The sequence below is a fragment of the Zonotrichia leucophrys genome, chromosome 4 (genome assembly GCF_028769735.1).
Source record: "Zonotrichia leucophrys gambelii isolate GWCS_2022_RI chromosome 4, RI_Zleu_2.0, whole genome shotgun sequence".
NCBI classification, from domain to species: Eukaryota; Metazoa; Chordata; class Aves; order Passeriformes; family Passerellidae; genus Zonotrichia; species Zonotrichia leucophrys.
The window spans coordinates 43,666,808-43,691,079 of NC_088173.1; the positions used below are offsets into that span (position 1 = coordinate 43,666,808).

The 24,272-nt window shown below is 45.6% G+C and overlaps 1 protein-coding gene across 2 annotated transcripts; it reads right to left on the reverse strand.

Moving 5' to 3' along the window:
* Positions 1–217: 217 nt before the first annotated feature.
* Positions 218–23,210, reverse strand: G3BP2 (G3BP stress granule assembly factor 2). 2 transcript variants are annotated; one of them, XM_064711485.1, is made up of 12 exons: positions 23,035–23,210; positions 16,135–16,253; positions 14,043–14,124; positions 13,221–13,394; positions 12,201–12,291; positions 11,170–11,272; positions 9,452–9,632; positions 8,390–8,488; positions 4,587–4,689; positions 4,200–4,328; positions 3,897–4,015; positions 218–3,136 (listed from the first exon to the last, which is right to left on the reverse strand). In XM_064711485.1, exons 2-12 carry the CDS (start codon positions 16,227–16,229, stop codon positions 2,864–2,866), a joined length of 1,449 nt encoding a protein of 482 aa, XP_064567555.1. In that variant the 5' UTR covers positions 16,230–16,253; positions 23,035–23,210; the 3' UTR covers positions 218–2,863. The 2 variants fall into 2 exon arrangements, with proteins under 2 accessions (XP_064567555.1, XP_064567556.1); XM_064711486.1 differs by lacking the exon at positions 8,390–8,488.
* Between the last annotated feature and the right edge of the window lie 1,062 nt (positions 23,211–24,272).

Here is a 24,272-nt window from a genome sequence, read left to right on the forward strand (position 1 = left end):
GAGGAGCTCACAGCCTCCCTGGGCCACACACACACACCCCCCAAGGTGAAAGAAACCACCAAAGTCAAACACTTGAAAGCACACGGTGCTGTGCTGCTGCAGCTTGCCACTGTCCCCGGCCAGGTCAGCAACGATGCTCTTACAATCTTTTCTGTGAGTGAGGGGTGCCAGGGCTCTACAGCCACCTGCATGCAAGAGAATTAGGGACATGGATAAATGCTGCAGACATCAGTAGTTTATTGGCATGTTTAGTCAAAACACATTCAGAATGGAAACTTAAAAGAAAAAATACTTTCCACCTGCAACAATGAAACTAGAATCTACTAGCATATAATGCTCGACAAGTTACAGCAATAAAGATGGTAATCCACTGTCTCAAATACCTACTAAAGTCAAGATGGTCAGCCAAGTTTGTTGAAGTAGAACCGTAATGACAAAATACTCCCACCATTCACAAATCAGCAACTAACATTTATGGTCAGTGAATCCCTTCCTTTGCTCTAAGAGGTACATTTACTATTGAGAGGGTCAAGAACACGTAAGAGTCCACAGTACAGCAGGTGAGCTATCACCATGTAAACTTCTCTGGATGATATTCCAAGGGTTCGTGTCACTCAAACAAGAAGCAAGCCAAAAAGCAGAATGGCTCAGGAGCTCTTTTTACTACTCTGTTTCTGTTGTCAATTATTTCCAGTGCCATTTGCCATACAAATGAATTAGGTGGCAGCATAACACCACAGCATTACAGAAGGAAAAAAGAACCTCCAGGCTACACAAACCACACTGGTGGCAAACTGCTAACTGATGACAGCAATTTGTCCGAGGGCTTCAAACCTAAGGAGTGGAGCTGTGTGGCAAGCAGTTCAAGTACTACAGATTTCCAGGTAACAGCTGAAATGGCAAGACCTTCAACAAAAAAACTGAAATATGAAAATGCCAATTGCTATAAATGTGTCCCAGAAAAGAAAGTGTATGAAAATAGTGCAAGACTTACCATGGAACACAGAAGACCTCAAGTCTGGGAGAGAACAGACACAGATGCCACTTCCCCTTGCCTAGCATATCAGAAAAGATGAGCAAAATCCTCCACATTACTCCAAACCAGCAAATGATTGCATAATCCAGAGCCAGACTGCCAGGATGTCCTCCCTGCTTTTGCTGAAATTGCCTCTCTTCTTTAGCTTGAAGCCTTCCACGTTCAGCAGCAGCTGTTGGCGGTGCCACCTTTGCCCGGCCCACGCACAGACACACGATTGCTCTGAGCCCGGAGCCGTGGCTCAGCACAGGGCCCGCACTGGGCCTGCCCGCACTGCCTGCGGCAGCGGCGCCTCGTGGGAACGTGGGACATCAGCCACCCACACCTCGCCACAGAGAACCCACCGGTCACACTGCACAAGAGCCTCCTTTCTATCCATAGGGCCAGAGCCACGTCAGTGTCAACATCAGCTGAGTTACGTGCAAAATGAGTACAAGTTTTTAAAAAAGTGCAACTGGAAAATGCAAGAACGTAAGAGCTGCTGTTTAGTTCTCTGAAAATTGCAGTATCCCCGTTTGATAAGCTCACCCTCACAAAGGATGCTTAGGTCTACCCATTATGAGCTGGCCAGAAGCGTCCACCATTCTCAACTGACTTCTGAAATTCAGGTCCATGAGAGATTAGAACTCCACTTGCTTTAACTCTGACACTGATTAAAGAAAAGAGACAACCTGAAGACTACATGGATGCCTTCATCCTCCCTTCCCCCCCACTGCAAAAAAACCAGGCAAACTTGTTAATTGAAGAGCAAGGTGGATGATCATTTTAGCAACGTTTACTCATTGAAAGATACTGCAATTTTTTAAATACAATTTTCCAATTATTTAAATGCTTTGCAGCCGCTTGGCTTTGCAGCACAGTACTTCATACACTATACTGTACAAAATCACCAGCAAGACTGGAATGATGTATTCATAGAAGGCACCATCATGCTTATTACATTACCAGAGAACTCAAATACAGTCAAGACAAGTTTCACTGTACAACGCTTCTCGAAGGGGGAAGGGGAAGGAGGAGTGTGTTGAGCAGCCATCCCTGCACTGAAGAGGGGCAGATAGAAAAATCTGATGTGAGCTATCAAACTTGTTGCATACTCAGGGCTACGACTTGGAAACTCTGGGTTCTGGTTACAGCTAACTGGACTCCTTCTGGAACAAAGGTGTAGTCTTATTAAGGTTTGTGTGTGTACAGAGGTTGGTCACAGCAAGCAGAGCAGATGCCCGCATCGTTCCCCAAGCTATTCTGAGTAAGAGGATGAAGGTTTTCCCTCCGATGCCTCCTGCAGCTGTCAGTATAAATGAGTTCAGAGGACCCATTAGTGCATTTTGATGAGTGCGTAAACACGAGTTTGTTTGGAGCCGAGTGTTCTAAGAAGGAAAAAAAAAAGGCAAGCTTCTCCAATTGCACAAATTGCACTATTTGTGTTTCCAACAGTAGTAGGCAGAAACGGTAACACTTACACAAAATGTGCAGCAGAGGGTTTTTGACTGAAAGGACCTGAATTCTACTGGGCATGTCCTTTAGTTCAAATTCTGTTGCAGATAGTTAACCGGTCTTTTCTTTTCTTTTGTTTCTTTTTCTTTTTTCTTTATTTTTTAGTCTTCAATTCTCCACGTATACATTTATAAATTAAGAGTGTGACTCCTGTTGTGAAACTGGGGAAAAAATGTCCACCTCAATTTAAACTGGAAACCAAAGGATGTTTTCACATCAAAGAAATGATCAGAAGGGCTGTGTCACATTCCAAAGCTAAAAAAAAAATCAACAAGAATGCAAACACGATGGGTAATGTACCACTGCCAAGACTGTCTGCCCACAGTGGAGACTTCAGCGACGCTGTCCAGTGAAACGGCCTTCCATCTGCCCGGTTCCTCGTCCAGAGCCAAGTTTCTGTGCCATGCCACCCCGTGGAGGAGGTCCTCTTCCGTCCCGGTCCCGCATCATGCCGCCGCCCACTATCCCGCGGGGCCCCCCCGGGCCTCTCTCATTGCGGCGGAGATCCCTGCGCTCGTCGCCGCCGCCGCGCGTCTCCCGCTCGCGAGCGGCTCTGGTTTTTTTCTCTTCCACGTTCAGGCGCACCTCCCCGCGGAACATTATGGGCTTGTGGGGAAAAGCGGGCAGGCACACGTTAGTCACCATGGCACCAAGCCCCTTCCATGCAAGGCACACGAACGCTCTGCACTGGCTGTGGGCACCAGCCCTCCTGCACGTGCATGCCCAACTCAAACATGACCCGTTAGGGGTTCCCTGCAGCATGCAGCCTTAGCCCTGTGGAATGCCATTCTTACATTCACTCGGGCAGCCAAAGAATTAAAGTGCTTGTCTCAAGCAGAAGCAACGTTGTCTTTAGCCTCTTCACTGCCAGCTTTAGTCTTTCCACTTCAGGGTCCGAGTTCCTGAAGAATTGCTCTACTAGGTCTCACTCCCACACCATGGAAATGAAAACCGCTGCTTTCTCCCCTCCAGCTCCTCAAAGCAAAACTGCAAATAACCCTGCTCCCTCCTCTCAACCCCAGGGTGCAGAATTCAGAGATCCATGTGATGCTCTTTGAAAGGTTACCTGTTCCAATTTCAGCTAAAGTTTCTCTAAAAATAAGTTCTGAGCTCTGTATGGAGCACTTGTGTAGAGGTAAAAACACCAAATTCCACATGGTGCAGTTTGAGGAACACTGGCAAAGCTTTTAAAGCTACACAGCACTCCTGACAGAATGGCTATGTCAAAACTGTTTTTCTTTGAGCTGTTTTTGAATGCCAGAGCCAATGGTAATGCAAACTAGGATGGCCCAGAATACTTGTTTAGGTTTAGGCCTTTTGGTCCATCCCTGGAAGGGGATACTCAGTACCCAACGCCAATACTTACTTTTGCAACTAAAATTCGCTGGACTGGCTCAGAATCATCAAACACCACGAAACCAAAATTAGGCAGTTTTCCTCCCACTCCCTTAGTATTTATGCGAAGTTCTACCACATTTCCAAAGCCTGGAGAAACACAAGGGAAGAGACACTTTATGAAAACCCACAGTGCCAGCTCTACCCTCTGCTCGTTCCAGACATCTGTAGTGTGGCTCTATGTCACAGCTTACCCATGTAGTCCAAATCAGTGTTAGCTGACTTTTTAACCCAGCTTTCCATCTTAGTCCCTGCAGCTGGAATCACTACTTACTCATGAAGAACTCTTTCAGTTCACTCTCATCAATATCGTGTGGCAAGTTCCCAACAAAGAGCTGGTGGCTGTCTGGATAGCGAATTATCCGACGATTATCCGACTCGTTCTGCTCCATGTCTCCCCTTCCTACCGTCAACACAAAGAAGAAGGCAGAACCACTGAGGTTAAAAGATGTGTGTAAACCTGAATGAACACATGTAGGGGCAGCAACAAGCATATTCCCTCCAGCCTGCCTGGACTCCAAATCATGCTCTCTCATTTCTGGCTGAAGGCAGCAGGCACAGGCAGTTCATGATCAGCCAGGCAGACACAGGTACACAAAGACCTCAGCACACACCTCTCCTTCACTCTTCCCAAGCACTCACACAAGCTCATCCACGTTACCTGGCCGAGGTCCTCGTGGTGGAAAACCCGGTCTTTCCCTGGGACGCTGCTCACGAACGCGAGGAGGCTGAGACTGAGCTTCAGGTTTAGTTTCCACTCTTGGCTAAAAGAGGAGAATGTGCATTATTTAACACTGAGCTGGTAAAAAAATAAACCAACAAAAACCCCAAACTCACAAAAACCCCCACAACACAAGACATGGGTAAGTGGCATGCACAAAACAAACTCTGGAAGATAGACATCGGTGTCAATGTGTTTGGGGTTTTTTCACCTGTCTAAATTCCTCTGTACCAATCCAGGACTGCAGTGTTCGTTTATCACTGTTAAAATGTGCAAAGCAAACATCTCTCAATCAGAGCATCTCCCCAAAACATGGCTAAGGGGAATTTTCCATGTTTGACAGGGCATTGAGACCCCAATGTTCCATTATTCACAAATCCCTCAGCCTGACTTAAATTGTAGAGGGCATTAAGCTTCCTCAAGCCAAGCTCAAACTTCATGGATTAGGAAGTAGTCCAAGATGAACACAAAGAGACAGACATATCAAAGTTCTGTCCAAGTCCCCAAGGAACTATTTCCCTCCAGTGCAGAACAGCTGTATGAAAAGTATCAAAAAGAAAGAGGAGAACAAAAGCCCCTGGAAGTATTTCCTGAAATTAGTTTCTACAGACTCTCTCTTAGGATAAGATTCACCTTTCCTGATGTCAGGACCATGATGCTCAAAGTACACCCTTCATATTCAGGTACTAGAACACCCATTCCCATTTTTTGCAAGCTAAAAATTTACTTTATGATAAATAGACAGAACAATAAAAATGTTTCTATGCAGACTACTGGTCACTGAACCAATTCCCAACATTTTTGAAATTCCATTTCTGTACAACAGTTAAGCAGCTGCTGGTTTGCTGGGTTCTTATCTCGAAAAACAAAATTATCCTCAGGAGCACAAAAATACACAAGTAGCCTGCAAGTAAGATTAAACACAAGGTGAACAGCTATAGGCCCAGACTGCTGGGGAGAAGTAGTTTATATTAAACATCTCCCTTATTTTCCTTTAAGGACTCAGGGCAGCTGGTACCTCCAGACAGAGCACTTCCCAGGGGAAAAAAACCCGGATTTCACATGCAACATGCAAGTGTTACACACCCAACAAATGTCTTAACCCTCCTGTCACTTGTGCTCCATGCAGGTAGGCAGTAGTCTGTCCTTACAACACTTCTAGGATCTTTAAGAACAAGCTTGGAAAATCAGTCTTCCTGTTAAATCTTGCTCCCTTCTATTTTGAGAGTCACTGGAGCTCCTCTGCCATCTTTCACTTACATATCTTGAGAACATCATAAATTACACCTCAAGAGCAAAACTTGATACCTTCAGAGCCCCATTTCTTGGATACTCATGGCTATCAGGCTTAAACTCTTACTAAATCACTGATGTCCTGCTGTTAAATCCCAAGTATCCCAGCAACCTTGAACCTGCCTGCTTTGTGTGTCACTGATCTCTCTGGTTGTTTTCTAAGGAGTCCCATCCTTTCCCACAGAAAAAGGCTGCCTCAGTGCCTCAAGAGGAAAGCCCTTGTACAGAACTCTGCTCCCCAAAACACTGCCACAACTGGCAGCAGCACAAGATCACGGCTGCCATTTGCAGCCCAAGCAGCAGCTCATTGCAACTTACATCTTCCAGCATGTCCCAGCAAGCACAGAGTGGACGGAAGGACACTGAGTAAGGAGTTCAAGAAACCCCAATTACCACAGGAGCCAAGAATGCCACAAACCTCAGCCTAGCAGAGCTCTGACAGCCATTAAAGAAAGGGGGCTCCGTCTCTTCTCTTCAGGAGCTCACATGGGGAGGGGAAGGGACTCTCCCCAAAAGACAAGAATCAGGCCCTGCCTACCCCTGCTTCTCTGCAGCTCTATGACAAACAATGCAGTAATAAAAATGGGAAGTAAAAGTAACTGAAAATGCTACAAGGAAAAGTCCTAGTTTATCAATGTAGGCAGGCTGATTTCTAATAATCTACAATTAGAAAAAGAGCAAGAAATGCTGACCTATTTCACTCCACAGCTGTAAGGAACCAGCCCTGAACCAGTTTGTATCCAGAACAACCCATATGCAGTCCTTTGAGGAGTTAACACTACAGGGGCTGTATTTTTAACTTAATAGTGGGGAGGGGGGGAAACTGGAGTGATGCAGAGAAAAGAGTGAGCAGAGCAGTTATTTCTCTGTAACATCACTGACACCAGCTACAACAGCATCTCAAAGGAGCCACTCACCCACCCACCAGGGCATCTTCTGTCCTTGTTTACATGCACAGTGTCTGGCACTAAAGGATCCCTGAAAATAGGAAAAAGCTGCTACTGATTTGCAGCTCCTTGTCCAGGTGCCTCTTCTACCCGACTTCTACACACTGTGTCTAAAATATTTTCAAGAAAAAGAGCTCAGAACTGACTAATTCCAGCTACAGAAGAGCTGAAATTCCTGCCATGTCAGTATTGTTCAGAAACTTCCACACACCATTACTTAAAACACAAAGTCAAAGATACAGAAATCAAAAGGCACAAAGCACAACAAGCGACAGAGGCGTTTAAGGGGACATCTATAAACTATCTCCTGCTCTCTTGGACAGATCACTTGAAATTATTTTTGCAGCCACATTACAACCATCCACCTTTTCTGTGGCAAATAAATTAAAACTAATTTTGGCTTTTTGTAAGGAAAATCTATCGTGCACTAGAAAACCCAGTTTTTACAGGTTAAATACCACCTAGGTATTCAAAGCTGATGAAGACAGCAGACTTCCCAAATCATTCCATAGCCATTATTTGATGTCCTTGATAGTCCCAGCAGACCAGAAGCAACACCACGTAGGGTGTTGGGTTTTTTTGGTTAATTTTCTTACATTTTTCTCTTTTTCTTCCCTGCTTCCTTTTTAACATACATTTAAAGCATGAAGGCTAGTCCTAGACAGAGATCTCTCTGTTACCACAAAATTGAGAAGAAACCAGTGCAAGAGGAACAGCTGCAGCAACACAGCTATTCTACTGAAAATTGCAGCCTCACACAAAGGCTGGACGGGAGCAACTCAAGATACAGCACTCCAGCACACCCTGTCAATGCATGGGGTCAAGGACATATTTTCTGGTTTGAGCACTTTCATACAGATGGAGGAAGCTGAATTGAGAGTCTCAGAAGGTCTCACACCACCTTGGCATGAGCAGGACATGAGTTGCCACTGGGTCAAACTCGCTCTCCTCTTTTCCCTCCTCACCCAGTCAACCTAGGAATGGGAAGATAGCATTGTCCAGGAAAGGAAATGAGAATCCTTCCATTCCTCACACAGTCATAAGTTGGTACAGGGTTCTGTGATAAGCTGATTATCCATGGATAATGAAATCAGCATAGGCCTGTGGATGTTAGCCTTTCAAGGCAATCTTGCACCTCAGAAATGATGCACTCTCTTTTTACTGCTGGGCCACTTCCACCAATGCCCTTTTCAAACACACTTCAGAAAAGTAACATTTTGTTAGGAATTGGTGTTTCCCCTTTAAACCAAGCCATTAAGTTAGGTAAAAAACCCCAGGAGTGATTTCCTGTTTCCACAAGGCCAGATTTTAACATTACCATCACCCAAAGTTCCACCAGTTACACATTCGTGGCTTTATTTGTGACAAGGAGGTGAGTGCATTAACATTTAACACACAATTAATTTGTGCAATTTAAGTCAAACAAGTTGATCTGTTAATTTAAAAAACTGAAGCAGTTTGCAGAAGTAATGAGACAATCCAAGGTGTTCACAGATGGGTTACCTGTGAGACTGGTGCTTTAACATGGGGTGGAATTCCAGAGGAAGAAACAGTACCACTAGGAGGCAGGTTTTTACTGGTCACTGAAGCCCAAGAGAAAGCCTGCAGGAAATGCAACAAACCTAGGCTACTAATCACGGCAAACCACTGACATTCCTACAGGGAAACTTGGCTGCTAAAAACACACTTTCGGTTCATATCTGACTATTAAATAATGGTTGCGCAAGCATACAATGGAGGTACAGAAGGGTCTGCAGTCCCAGCTGTCTGTGGATTCCAATGGCATGGAACAAGTGTGTACCGTGCCCACTGTCGCTACCTGAGTGAGCCCAGTGCCCTCAGCATTCCCAGACAACTGCTTTCCATCATGTAACCAAACCTAGGGCTGAAAACCCTGCAGTGTTCAGTGTCTTTTGCATGAAGAAAGGGAGCAGATGCCTGAAGTTACAATCAAAAATGGAGAAGAGAAAAAGGACTGGAAAAAAATATGGGAGACATGCTGGAGCTAGAAAATGACCTGTCTCCAGCTCTCCCTGGCTGCTCCCAGCACTCTGCAAGCCCGCAGGGTTAACCACACCAGAGACCAAAGGATGCACCATGCGCACTCTGGTTTCTAAGATTAGGCATCCTGCCTCCAGGAGACACTCAGTGCCCCCACATTGGTTTTGAACCTAGGCTGCAGCAATCCCACAAGCATCAGTGTGTTCCATGTATTTTCAAGGAAAAAGCAGCGGTTCCCATTGTATGAGATTTTTGGCAGTGGTAGCCACAGGTGTTTTCTTAACATGTTAACTGCACAATTAAAAATGTCTACACATGCATATACCCACACACACAATTTACAAGAAGAGCTTAACATCTACCATAGGTGATGAGCAGCACTTTAAAATAACATCTCTATTTTAGTGAAACTTCACATTTTTACAAGTTCAAAGGTCAAGCCTAGTTGTTCATACAGCATGACACTAAAGAGAGGTACCAGTTTAGGCACCCAAAAAGGCAAAGTTTAAAGGCCAATCCAGTTTTCATCTGCACTTAGTAGCACAGATGTGACCTGTAACTAACCTTTGGTGGTTCTTGCGGTAGCGAAACAGGTTCTACAGGAGGTGGAGATGGAGATTTCTCTTCTAGTTCCTCAAGGGTCTTTTCTTCCACTTCAGCTTTCAGCTCCTCAGCTTTTGTTTCAGATTCCAATTCTGGCTCAGGTTCATGAGAAGATTCTTCCAGTGCCTCCTCTATCCCATTGCTACAATAGCCAAATGCATTTGATGAGCTTATCAATTGCTTTGCATTTTGTCACACTTTGTAAGCTGTGCTATGGCAACAGCCCTGCTATGAAAAAGATCGCTGTGTCTCCATTTGCTACAATGGGGTCTGTACGTATACAGTACAGTGGGAAGTGAAGCTGTACTCCCCTGCCGGGTACAAAACCAAATTTTACTTGCGCTGAAGCAAAGACATTTCTACAGTTCTCTGCAGAGAATCACACAGCCTTTTAACCCTGGAGAAGAGGTGCTCAAATCAATCACCGCTGCTTCTAAAAGAACACGAACACAGTGAGGACCAATGGACGATTAAGCTACACACATAACCAAGGCCAATTCTGGAATGAAACCTACTGTTCCTTTACCAAAATGCTACACAGCTTCCTTACCAAAGCAGCTGTGAGTCCCATCTACAGAAAATCATATTCAACTTCTGTGCTCTGTGTGGTTGAAAGGTAGGGGATCTGAACATCCCCTCTCTCCAGCCACCCAGAATGCTACCTTATCTCCAGTCACCTCTGTCTCTGCAGCTCCAGCTGCAGGCCACCACTGCCCAAGTGACTTCATGATGATCAATGCCTTTACAGCCCCTTTCCAAATGACACAGTAACCCCAAAACACGACCTGACTTTGTGCTCTCAGGCACCCAAAACTTACTGCATTATCCTGAGCAAACCCCTGCCAGAATCCCACCACTTTTCCATCATATTTCTCATGAGAAGCATTAAATGACTTGTGTTTAGTATTACCACTGATGCACACAGCAGGTATTGTCTAGTGATGTTATACATGATTTTTTAATAGGGGAAACAGAAAGTCAGATCTGACCATCCTAACACCACTCCTATGTTTCATAAAAAGCACAGGGTTTGGTGTTGTTTGTTTCTTTGTATTTGTGGGGGGTTATTTGGTTGTATTTTTCTTACAAAACCATAAATATATTTTTTTCTTTGATCTGGCTTAGATTTGCAGACACTCAGGACAAAGACCTATTTTTCCAAGAAAGATGAACAGCAGGCTTTCAAAAAGTACATCCTTCTCTCAGCTCCAAGTGATCCCCAAATCTGAGTAACATACCAAGATATCCCTGCTCAGTGCAAGGAGTTGGACTAGATGACCCTTAAAAGGTCCCTTCCAACTCAAACTAGTCTGTGTTTCATCAGCCATCCTTTTGCTAACGTACCTGTGACCTAAGTCACATCATACCAAACCTTCTGGTCCAAGTCTGGATTACAAAGATTCCATTAAGTTTGTACATACATGGGGGTGGCTCCCTTTTCATCTCACTTTTGAGACCAGAAGTGAAAATAACTAACAAACATTAAAGAATACCCCATTTCTTCTCTTCAATAAAGAAGGAATGTCTCAAAATAATGTAATGTTAACACAGATCCCTATCAAGCTAAGTGAATTTTCCTAAACAACCAGTTAAATCACATACAGAACCTAAAGCCAAAGCAATTCTGTCTGTGGTTTTTATTAAGAAAGCAACTTCATATAATAAAAAGGACTTCTTACGTTACAGGATGGTTTTCATAATAAGTACTGCTTGCATTCTCTTGCACAGGTTCAGGTGATGGTTGTCTTTCCTCCTGTTCTTCTTCCACCTCTTCCTCAGATTCTGACACAAAAAAACCAACTTGTCATCTCTTATGGATCTCCACATGCGTACACAAGCCGCAGTAAAATAAAAGCATATTAAGTTAGCAGCAATCAAAATAAAGCTTTACCAACAATACGTGGTAAAATGAGCAGCAAAAAAAGAATGGAAGAGGCTGCCTCTCAGTCAAGAGGCTGGGCTGTTTATGATTCACACAAAAAGAGGAAACCAGAGGCATATTACTGCTAGGAAGTTCAGGGAGGAGGTTTGGGGCTCTTTTAAAGCAGCAGGTGCTTTTTCGTATGGTGGCAGTGAAAGAGAAAAACTGCACTATTACCTCATAAATCTCAGTGCCTCAGACTAAGAAGATGAAGCTCAAATACAAGGATGATTGCCTAAAATGCTTTGTTCCACAGAAATGAGACGAACAAACTCGAGAAACCACCCAGTGAATACCTGTACACATGTTCTGGCTACACTGTAATTTGCTGTGTCTCATTGAACAGAGGGGAAAAAGCCCAACTCAGGTCCATTTCAGCCCTAAAGTAGCAATGTATTACTGAGTGTGAGGATGACATGAAAATGAACTATGTGTCATACCTGAAAACCAGTAAAGACTTTTCTTCAAATTGCACACAAATTTGACTGACCACAGAACACAAGTGTGCCTGCTGCAGCTATGCCAGCAGAAGTCCTGCTGCTCACTGCTTCCATTCTCTGTCAAGCCTCACCCTCTGTGAGCCAGTTCATCCCTTCAGGGAACACAGCACTACTACAGGACTTCATTTTCCAGAACATTATGGACCACAGAACTTCAGTAACACTACCTCTGTGCCCCACAGCAGGCAACACAGTTTGCATTCCAACATCTCCACAAACACTTCTGGCAGCTCTGCACACAGAGAGAGGAACAAGAATGACACAAACCCTACACACGAGTCCTTCTCACCTTCATCAAGTTCTCCTTCTGAATCCCCAAATACTTCATCTTCGTATCTGAAGATATCATTATGGACATAGAACTTGTTTGGAACAGATCCCTGTAAAAGAGGAACATGCAGTGGTTAGCATACATGGAGTATCAGCAGACAACTCAAGGACAGACCACAGACCTAAGTTTCGGGGTACACACTGACACTATGCAATAGGACTATGTCACTAAGTTACTTTCTGAGCTATTTTCTTTTTCTCTAGGCACACAATTGAACAATAGCTTCTGCCCAACTGAAAAAGGAAGTCTGAAGCAGAATAAAATCTGCTAATTCTGCTAAGTCACAGCAATCATAGATTTTAACTAAGTGTACAGCCCCTGAGTTTCATTGAGGAATTTCAATTGTCTCTACTACAAAAACTTTGCAATGAAAACCCTGAACTTCCACAGGGTGGCCATATGCTTACAGCACTGGGCAGGGAAACAATGAAGAACTTCAACATGAACCTAAAACATTAATCTCCAACCACACATTAGTTTGTGATGCAGCAGAAAGAACACAAGACACCTTCTACCTGTGCACAGCTTTGCTCTCACCAAGAGCTAAATGTGAGCAGTAACTTGTGCATCCCATACTCCCCTTTGCCATTAGACAGGAAACTACACCACTACAGCAGAGATTTGATCTACAGAGCTGAATCTTGTTTTTCAAAGAAATTATTTTTGCCAATGGCAGCTCCTAAATGCAAGCTTCAATTTTCTTTGTATTACTGCTGTAACATTTCAAGTCCAAGGAAATAAAACAGCTCAGGATGGGTCCAATACACTAGTTTCTCTGCACTCACACTCTGTGACGCATTTAATGGTACTCTGCAGACCAAGTTTGAAAGCCAGATCCTATTTTTTTTTAGATCCAGATCCTATTTATTTTTTAAAGCCTATCCTATTTTCTGTCCCAGTATGACAAATGGTAGCTACAGGTGAGGTCAGATTTTTCCACCATTATCTGAAGTGTGGCACAATCTCACACATCCTTACTTCTGGAGCAAGCACAAAAGTCTGCATGAACTTCCTCATGGGCTGCCCGTTGTTGGACAGCTCTCCCATGACCTGCACGACCACGCCATCGCTCAGAGTGGCGTGGGCATCCACGTGACGGATCTTGGTGTGGCACTCACTGAACTGCAGGGACATCACCTTCTTGTGGATCTCCTACAAACAGACAGACACAGTTCAGCTGCACTGAATTCTGTACAGAGCTTTACACCTTCTACCTCGCTGAGTCTCAACTAACCCCAAAAGAGCACTCCTCTGAGGCTCAAAACATACATACAGGAATCAACAAGTGAGAACAAGTGAAAGAGTGTTCTCTTTCACTGAGAACAGTCTTCCTGAGCTCTCTCAACTTCAAATCTGAACTTTTTCACTAGGATTCAACTATTTCTCAGAGTAGTCAAACCATTCATTTCTTCACATAGTTATGTTCCACTTCAACAAAACTCTGCTCACACAAGAATGAATGAAACTCGCAAAGATCAGTCCTTTCCTGAGGAACTACTGCTAACTGAAACAAGATACATTTGTAACCCAAATCTATCAGGACCTCTCAATTTTGTTTCCCATCCTAAAGGTATATTCTGCAGCCCAGATGCAAAGCTGAAGAATCAAACACAACTGCCACTGAAGGCAGAAATAAGCAAACAAAACCCCTCAAGCTAACAAATTCCTATCTGTCTCTGAACAGGAAACAGTATCACAATCCATTACTCACCAGGCAAGAAAGTCAAAGTCACTGGTGAAGAAAAAACCTTGTTTATTCTGAACATTAACAAGGATTACAGGACAAATTTTAATACTCACGGCTTGACCGTACACTGCTTCTTGTGGTTTCCCACTGGCATCCAGTCCTCCATGAACATAAGAAGAATTTCTGCCATAAAACCTGCAAGCAAAGAGATGTAAAAATCACAGAAGTGAAAAGATAGAACCAAATCCAAAAAGAATTTTAGCCAAAAGTTCTAGAGCTCAGTATTTCACAAATTTCACAGATTCAAGAGGCTCCAGAACAAACTTAATATTCAGCATGCAGTTTGCCTGAGGTGTAGCTGCAAACTCTTACATCAACCTCAACCTTTGGCTTGCTTCCTTTAAGGAAGGTGGCCACTTTGGCTGGAAGGTTCCTCACCCTCAGAAGCCCCTGCCTTGCCCTCCTGCCACTCCTCTGAACGCTGTTCTCTGCACAGCCTTGGCCAGCACTGAGAGAGTGGTTTTGATATTTAACTCTGTACACTCACTCCCAGTATTTTTCAGATATCTCAGAGATCCTTTGGCACTTTCATTCCATTTCCACATTTTGAGCCTACAATAGTCTGATTTGATTTGGATTGTTACTGTCAGCTTATAAAGCAGGTGACAAATATATTTTCAGTAGATTTATATTAATAGAAAGAAACATTGTATCACCCTGTGTTTTTATTTAGGAGCATGCTTTGCCTTGGGGGTGGTAGCCATGAGGTACGGATGCTAATATGCACCTTTATTATCCACCCTTGTACGGCTTATAGGAAATAAGTTGTCATGAAGTACCTTGATGAACTCAGTGTCACACAAGAGTGGCAACAATGGTTTGTTCTACTGAACTTAGAAACTCTTTTTAGTCCTACTATTGTGGAAATAAAAGCCCGAGACTTTTACTCCCTTGACTATGTCCAGGAAAGGTTCTGGGAAATATTAGATTGTTTTCTTTGGTACCAACCACAAAACCATGACTTTGAGCATGGTCCAGCACTTCCTAACAGCAAGGAAATACAGAAACTTAGCTGAAGCAGAGCACAAGCAGATAGGAAAACATCTTTTCTCTAAAACATTTCCCTCTAAATTCCAAAGCAATCTCTCTGAAAGTCGGCAGTTCTTACCAAAGGCCTTCACAGGGGACCAAGAGTTTCAACTTGTTTTTAAGGAACTGCTCAAAGTCTCTGGGTGGCAGAGCCCGCAATTAAATGGAATTAAAGACTTCTGGTCAAGGGGCCAGAAAAGCCCTACAAATTCAACTGAAATGCAACAGGCATTCAACCACATCGAGTAATATCCCTTCAGAGGGCCAACTGATCTCTGCTGCTCCTGAGGCCTGGGCAAGCTTTAGATAATCACCAGCAACGGGATCCTCTGTGCTCTTCTCAAGCTTTTAGTAGGATGAAACAATAACACTTGTTGCCCTAACTCCCTCACTGCTGCAAAGAGCACATCAAGCACCAGGACACCAGGGAAACTCAAATCTTTCTGTGGCAGAGAGCAAGCTGCTGTTGAGACTAACAGCAAGATAAAGAGGAAGCATAGGACGCCCTCTCTGGAGAATATCACTCAGAAGAAAGGTGCAGCCAAAGAACACAAAGGCAAATATCCATATCTGAGCCTGACCAGAAGAAAGGGACAGCGGTGGCAGGGACTGCAAGGGGCTAGAAAACATTTCACACAAGCAGCTCCAAAACTGAGTAAGATTAAACCAAACCAAATCAAAACCTCTTGGACTCTTCTCTGCAGAGGTAGTTATGAGAAATTCCACAGGCGCTGTTGTGAGTGCCACTTGTGCCACCTCTCAAGTGGACAGAGAATGTCCCTGAGCAGAGTAACACCTGCAGCACCAGGGCAGATGCTCAAGAGTATCTATCCAGCCTCCGCAGGCATTTCTGCCATCTGTCCACATTACCATTTTATCGCCTCAGAAGCAGCACACTTTTCACAAAAGCAATCACCTGATAACATGCCCCACATCCACATGGGCTGCCTTGGTTCTAGAGCCTAGGGAGTTAGCAGTAAGATGAAAGAGTTTTCCAACAGCCCAGAAGTTAGCCAGGTTCCTTTTCTCCCATCCTCAGAAACAAATGTCTGATTCACATCAATCAGGACACGCTTTTGTTCCCAAACATTATCACTTGGTGAGTGCAAGTGTTACCTGTGCAAGAAGTCAGGAGCTTTGTTTAGCAGGGTGTAGTACTGTCTCACAAACTCCCGCCCTACGAGCAGGGGACTTGGCTTCTCCATCACCATTTCTTTGGTACTCAGTGTCAAACGCTGGAAGTGAAAACATTCATGTTACTTGGAAGGCACCCCCATGAATCACAACTTCCCCATAAAAGGATAAACATTGTGATATTAGGATTGAAACAGTTATGCATACAGGGCCTAATTCACTAGAAAATACTCAACCAATTCAGGACACCCTCTCCCACCTCTTTTGGAAAAACAATAAAATTTCAGTCTATTCATGTATTACCTTGATGAAAAGGGAACAATGGGTACAAAGTCCCTTACAGAACAGGTGCTTTGAAAAACATAAAAAACCACCTTGAAATGAACAAACAAAAACCCTGTTAAAAATCTCCTGCACCATTTACTTATCCCTTTGGCTGATGAATGTTTTCAAAGCCCAGTTCAACAGCCCTGCAAAGCAAACAGGAACACACTTAAAGCAGCTGGTAGCTCTGCTTCAGAAGGTTACTGTCACATCTGTGAGATGAAGCCAGAGTACCAATATGAAGTAACCATGCGGGCTGGACCCACACTCCATGAGGACAGGGAAGGGAAATCTCAGTGCCCCAGAGATGACCAAAGCCTTAGGTACTGGTTGTCCAACCCAACTGCATTTCACTTTTGTCATAGCATCTCCTAAGTTGGAAAGGACTTCCAGGGGGCCACGTGCTTCCACCTGCTATGCTCCTACTTATCCATACTGTCCTACAGATCATCCATGTCATAAAATAATCCTCAGTACTCTAAAACACTTTTTAATGGCTTGCCAGTACCCAACATGTTGCTTTTGCCAGCTCATTTAAAACTACCACTGTCTGTGATCACGAAATTCCCTCCAGTTCTCACACAGATGCTTAATCTACTTTCTCTCTTCAAAAATTACTGTGTATGCAAGGAAACAGGCAAAGAAGACCAAGTCAAAAATCCAAGTTTCCAACTTGGGAGGTAATCCTAGAGTAAGATTTTTGCCTTTTAACCAAAATAACCTTGACCCATCAATCTGAACCAAGGGCCAAACAAAAGACTGTTTGCAATTACAGACAGACAGCACATAAAGCACATGAAGTGAAACTGGGAGATGAACCTCAGCTTAGGAAAGGCCTCTAATAAAGGCAGAAGACACGCAGGAACAATGCCATGAACAAGTCAGATCCTGCATCATAACTGAACTCTGGAGAAAAAAGCCCACATACTTGGCTCCAATAGTCTACACTTCATGGACAACCCAAATTACCTCAAGCCACTAATCCAAGCCACAAAACAATACCAAGAAATGGCCCCAAATACAGTTAGTCAGGAATCACACCTGAAACAACAGTCCCAAGAACATGCAGGTAATGCACAAGGCAAGGCCTGAAAAACAAGTCTTGAACCTCCAGATGACAGGGTTATCCAAAATCCTATCATAATATAGGGGTTTTAACCAAACCCTTAGATATAAGTCACCAAGACTCTGGAACACAGCATTAGTTTTGCCTCACAGGAAGCCCCAGAGGAAGTAATTATGCTAATGAGACACAGAACCAAATGTCAAAATACTATGGGACATCAAAGATTTGAGCCCTGTGCATGGATACAAATCCCCTACAGAACAGGTGCTTTGAAAAGATAAAAAGCCACCCTGAAATGAACTAACCAAAACACTGGAGTTTGTTTTTTTTTTTCAAAGCAGGAAGAAAGAAAACAAAATATGAATTCTAGGAATTCTACTTAGAAACCAGCCTTAAAAAACAAGGACATCTCACACATTCTAGAGGTGAGAGTATCCTTTTTTTTGTTCCATGCCTCACAGGCAGATGATGAACACAAGACTGGTAACAGGATCTACACCCTGAGCACCTGGGATAATACACAAAGATGGAGCCTCATCAGGATATTCTGAAGAACCTGTTAAAAAGCAGATGATGGCCACCACACGTTCGTATGAATATAGCAAGAAGCAAAGCATACTTGTTAACAAATTTCTGGCATTCCTCAATGAAGACTGCAAATGTCTCTGGGTACAAAACATCATAATCTGTGACAAGGCATTCCACTACAGGAGATCTGTATCCCACTGCATCTTGGCTTCATTGGAAGCTGTCCTATTTCCTTGCCCAGCACCTCTTCCACATTTCACGTGACAGCACCACGGCGCTTGACACACATGACACCATCACATAATTTTAGAGGATGTCTCAGTACAATCCTTCACTGGTCTCAGCGTTATTTCCTCTCATTATTTCCTGAAAGATCTCAATAGGGATAGCAGAGCCTTAACGAACTGTTTGGGTCTCCCAGGTCATTAAAAGGCAGTGAAATAAAATCAGAGGTACTCCTTGCTAGCAACCTGGGTGCCATGAAACCAGGCTTTCCAAAGATTAAAATCTCCACGTTAGTAAATCTGCCAGTTAGTACAGCACCTCCCTGAAGTCAAGGACCCGAGCTTTAGCAGGCTCAAGGGGTTTGGAGGTAAACACACCAGTGAAATGTAAGCCCAAAGTCAGGGCATGAGCATCAGCAATTCAAACAGGCCAGATTTACAAGGAACAGTATGTCCATGGATTGCCAGGCACCAAGGGAAGTCCCATTGATAGCAACACTCTATAAAAGCTCCACTTCCAGTTTCCATCAGCACACACTCAAGAGTCAGTGAACACCAAACTAAGAAAGAAGACTCCGAGTGCTCTTCTCAGCTGAATGTCATGAGCCACACTCTTAGATCAGCCTGAGCAGCCATTGAGAGATGAGAACTTATGGCTCAAGGCACTCAGGTACACACTAGCCAGAAACAAAATACTGCTCTCAGTCTGAGATCCCAGCACTGAGGTGGCACCCACCAGAAATCAAATACACTCATCTGCTGGCTCCTTTATAGTACAACTGTCCTGTTAAAATAATCCCTGCACCATGCACAATGGTCAAAAACCATAAGCCACCTGGACAGGGTACCAGGAACAGCCAAGCAGCTGCTGCTCAACCACAGGCACTCCTACCTACATCCAGCTGACGTAATAACTCATGGACAAGGTTTCATTTCCACCTTAGGCACTATCTCTGGTTCCTCTGTTACCAGGAAGGCACACTGGATTTCCAGTGCTTTCCTCAACCAAGGAGAATCAGGAGCCACACAAAATATTTTGCAGTACACTCACGAGCTGAAAGGCACAATGCAACATGGAATCTCTTCCTTCCCAAGGCTCAGAGGTGAGGAACGTGATTCCAAAACTAAAGAACACACACACACACACACGCACACCAGTGAAGCATCCTTGCAACTTCAACTGGTGTGACTCAAGTTTATAACAATAACTTCAGCCTACAGGCAGGATTTCTTTCAGGAGAACAAAAACAATGAGAGAACTGGCACAGAAAGGAATTATTTGCTATGTGCAGGCAAAAATAAGCAAACAAACAAAAGCAGAAAAGATAATTTCCTCCAAATAGCAACTGCACAGTACTGAAATTCACCCAACACCTTCCAATGGCCATGACAAATAAAGCAAGGAATCAGCCTTTGCAACAAGGTGAAACTGCTGAGGGCTGACGGGATGAGGTACAGCCCACATGGGGACAATTGTGTAGGAGCACGTGAGAATCAACTACAATCACTTCTCAGATCCACACTCCAGCAAGAGCATGCAAAATCATTCAACCTGTAATCATCTTTATACACAAAACTTCATTAAGCTGTGTTTGTCTCTTGTTTAACTGAATGAAAAAAGCAAGGAGAAACCAAACCCAAATCATCATCCATTAGTTTGCACTTGGGCAAAAGAAACAGAAAACAAACCAGAACAAAGCTGAACTGAATTTTGACAGTCGCTGAAGAAAGCATCACCTCAACTTGAACATAACCTCCATCAAGAGAAACTTCTAAGCTTTGCCAGAGAGCTTTGGGCTTCACCAGTCGTTTTTAAAAAAAAACTGTAAGCAAATAAAATTTTGTTTTATTGGCAAGCAAACTTCATCCTCTGAACTAGTCATCCATAGATCAATTTGTTCATAACTACAGGCACACAGACATCAAGCTATCATTTTATAGAAATCAGCAACAGCATGGCTTGTTTGTACATCTATAAGCTTGCAACTCTTGTCCAAGTTGTTAATCAGGTTTGAATACACCACTTAAAACGAAAATAAATTTGAGAAAAATGTTCTTGCAAATCAGGAAGATGTTCCCACACAGCAGGCACACTAAGCAAAGCCACAAGGGACTCGGTGCCACCTGGCACACCTCTGGAGCTGAAGGACAACAGAAGGGAAGGGGACAGCAGCTTTCACAATCTTGGACACGTTAGTCCTGAACCCAGATTATCAGTTTCAATCTGCATTTCTTACAAGCAGACAAGCAAAATCTAATGCCATGCAGGGCGCGTTTGCTCCTGCGATCCATAAGCGCACCTCTGAGAAGCCATCGGTGCCACGCCTGGAATAAAGCTGAAATTCCAAACCCATGGCCCAGCAGGCCCAAGGCAGGGCATCCCACACACTGCCCTGGCACTGCCCTGGCAGTGCCTGTCCACTGCCCATGGACAGGCAAAGCAGCACAAACTGCAAGAGAAATATCCTGCAAGGGCAATGAGAAGCCCCAGAGCACACCCCAGTACTGCCAGTACCACCCCTGTGCCATGCTCTGCCAGCCAGCACCCGGAGCATCCTTCATCTGCAGCAAGGACCAGGAGCCCTGTGTCACCTACCAGAGCCCCTTTGCTTTATGATCTCCTTTGCCTCTGTGCTGCATCCTGAACCGGCTGAGCTGAAGGCACAGCACGCAGCTCTCTCCAAGCAAGCTCTCCTCAGAGGCTGCTTTAGTTTTGGTTTGTTCTTGGGCTTTTGGGAGGAGTTTAACAGCACCCTGTATCTTAGGCACACAGCTGTCACAGGGCACCATCCTCTGGGCAATTTAGCTGTGCAAAATTGGCCCAAAGGGCCAAGCCCCACCCAAAGAGCAATAACAAGTGATCTGCTCTGGGGGAGCCTTTCCACCTCTGTGTCATCACCCAAGACCAGGTTCAGTGCCTTTCTCCTAGTGTCTCATCAGATACATCTATTAGTCTGACATACCCATCTTCTCATGCTACTTGAGTTGCAACACATTCTTTATTTGTTAAATGCTCTCCAAAGCAGCGGCATCCAGCGCCACAACTACCACAGCAGAAGACTCAAATGCAACACTGTGCTTTAAGGTACGGTGGTTCCTCACTGTATTTTCAGTGCTGTGAAATAACCTTAAGCATGAGAATAGATGCTGAATTTGAATCCTCAGTTCCATATTCCTTTACATTCAGAAACACTCATATTGACATCAGCAGTTACATGGTTGATGGACATTTGGTTTTCTCTTCAGTTAAAGCCAGTTTTCAGAGAAAAGATTTATGAAAAAATCACCAAATACAGATCATAATCTCACACAGCAACCCCACATCTGCCAAGCAGACGATTCTAAGAACACTTCCAAAGGCAACCCAAGATGATGTTTCTGACATCCAGGCGACCAGGGTTCACAAGAAGGAGGAATCCTTCAGAATGACAAGCTTTCTAGGGGAGGCATGGCCCTGTACCCACACCCACAATGGATGCAGAAATGCCTCCCGCACGAGAAGTCAAGGCCAGAAGTAAGGAAACACCAGTTTGTCAGCAACCACTTCTCAGCTCCCAATCCAAGCTGACAAATCCTACACTCGCTTGCAGTGCTACAGTAACAGAGCCATGTTACATTCAGAACTTGGGTATAGAGCGATATTACTTCCACTACTTCTCAACTCTTCCCAAGTACCTTGGGCATCTTTACACTTCTTTCTGCAGGAAGGAAAGCAGATCATTTGTACACTCAGCTGAAGAACACACAGAAAGGCTTCGGAGCTGCCAAACCAGCACGGAAGGCCACAATAACAACATCCATACAACTGACTGAGACTGGTTGAAACTAACAATAATGTCATATGCTCTCCTTCCCTCCTGTGATAGTCCTCTTATGCAGTGGTAGCTGGAACTAAGATCAAGACCCAGGCTCACCCAGCTACCCAAAGGGATTTAAAAGATTTGTTGTGGAGATGCTGCTGGGCACCCACACTGCAACTGCGGTGACCTCCGAGGTGAAGGGTGGCAGAAGCCTGAGAACCCAATGAGCTCAACTCAGGCGACAAACGAGAGCAGCTCAGAAAAAAACTACTCAAGGTATCCAGCTCTGCAGAATAAAAGGAGCTCACAACAACTTCTGCAATATCACTCCATGTGCAAACAGAGCAGCCTGGGTTACGACTGAGGAAAGGGGAAGTGCAGAAAGGTGAGGTCTGCAGAGCTGGGGCAGCCCTCACAGCCAGGTTGCCACGGCTGTGCTAACTTGTAGAGCTGAGGGGCCCGCTGAACCGAGGGTGGGGAGCTAAGGGAGCTTCAGCAGCACGACCGAGGCCGGCGCAGCAGCACCCTGCCTATGCCAAATCCCGCGTACCTCTGGAGGCCCCTGCACAGGGATCGATCCATGAAATGAGACAGGAAGCGGCGCCCGCAGGGCCCAACATCACAGCCAGCATCGCGTAACGCGGGGCTTGGGGGCGCTTTTCCCAGGCCGCCCGGGGCGAGGCGGAAGAGCCGCCAAGGTGACGGCGAACAAAAGCCGCCTCCCCCCCGCTCCGAGCCGAGCCGGGAGCCAGCGGCCGGGGCGGGCAGCGAAGGGCAAAGCCGGGCCCCGGGGCGCTGCCCGCCCCAGCACCGTTCCCGCCGCTGCCCTCAGCCCCTCACGCGCCGCTCCCTCAGGGCCGCTGAAAGGCCGCCCCCGCCCCGCACACAAACACAGCCCGCGGCGGGGCCTACCCTGCCCCCCGCCCCCCACGCCGCTCACCTAAGGGACAAAAGTCTCGGGGCGCGGGGCCGGGGCGCGTTTTCGCCCACGCCGCCGGGAGCAGCGCGGAGCCGGGCGCGGCGAGCGTGTCCCTCGGGCGGCGCGTCCCGCGGCGCGGGCAGCACAGGGCGAGCGGGGCGCGGCGGCGGCGGCGGCGGTGTCACAGCCGGGCGGGCGGGCGGGGGAGGGCGGGCGACCGCGGCTCCCGTGCGTGCCTGCGTGCGCGCGCGCGCCTGCGCAGATCCGGGGGGAGGGCGGGGTAGCCACGGGAAGGGCTGGGCGTTCTCCGGCGCTCTCCGCCAATCAGCGGCGGGCTGGTGCGGTGACGTCAGGGGCTGGCGCGTATTTACCATGGCCGGGAGGGAGGCGCAGTTCCCAGGTGCGCGAGCAGCGGCGGCGGGAGCGGGGCCGCGGGCAGGGCCGGCTCCGCTCTTTGCTCCTGCTGTGCCTGTTCTCCTTCTTCTGTAAAGTTAGCACTTCACAGCTTCTCATGGAAATAGAAACGCTTCTGAGTTGTGCTGGAATAAAGAACTATCCATGCCTGCAGGTTGAATACCAGATAATTCCTTTACTGGGTAGCAGAATTTGTCCCTTGGAGTGTATTGCATCTCCAAGAGTACAGTTTGGGTGTGTTAGACATCGCTTTTGGAAGCAGCTCACTTTGTTTCTTGGGGTTGTGTATGTGAGGATGCAAATAGTGAAATAAATTCTGGCTTGTGGAGGAACCTGATGTTGGTTGTTTCCTGTTTTCTTGCCAAGGACCAGAATCTTGCTATGGCAACTTGAACATATCAGGTGAGTTCTGCTGTGTGTCTGCCCGGAATCCTCACTGTGGGGAAGGGGAGGAGGAACCATTCCTAACCTCTGACTATCTCAACACCTTCAGTTTAGGAGGAAGACTTTTTTTCTTTTCTCTGCCTTGTTTTGCAGCTGGTGGGCAATGAGGTGTAGGAGCATCTGGGCCTTTACAAGGGCTGTTGTGAGTGAGCTCCAGCTGGGCTTTGTAGCACTGGTGTGCTGCTGGGCAGGCAAGCAGTCGGGGATTCACAGCTCGGGTATGCGTGACTGTGCTCAGCGAAGCTGGGGCTGTGTGGTGACTGCAGGCTGGAGTTTCCCTCCTTTGCATCAGGAAACTGCTGACATGGCTATGGTTGCTATAGGTGCCTCATTATTTGGTGACCAAACCCAACGGAAGGGCTATTTGTTGCCCAACAAATTAAAAACTCTCTGGACCACGT

Coding starts and splice junctions, on each gene's coding strand:
- G3BP2 (XM_064711485.1), bottom strand. CDS start 16,229: ATGGTGATGGAGAAGCCAAGTCCCCTGCTCGTAGGGCGGGAGTTTGTG. Junction 12,292..13,220: donor CTTTTGTGCTTGCTCCAGAA/GTAAGGATGTGT, acceptor CCTCTTTTACAG/GGATCTGTTCCAAACAAGTT. Junction 8,489..9,451: donor TACCGCAAGAACCACCAAAG/GTTAGTTACAGG, acceptor CATTTCCTGCAG/GCTTTCTCTTGGGCTTCAGT.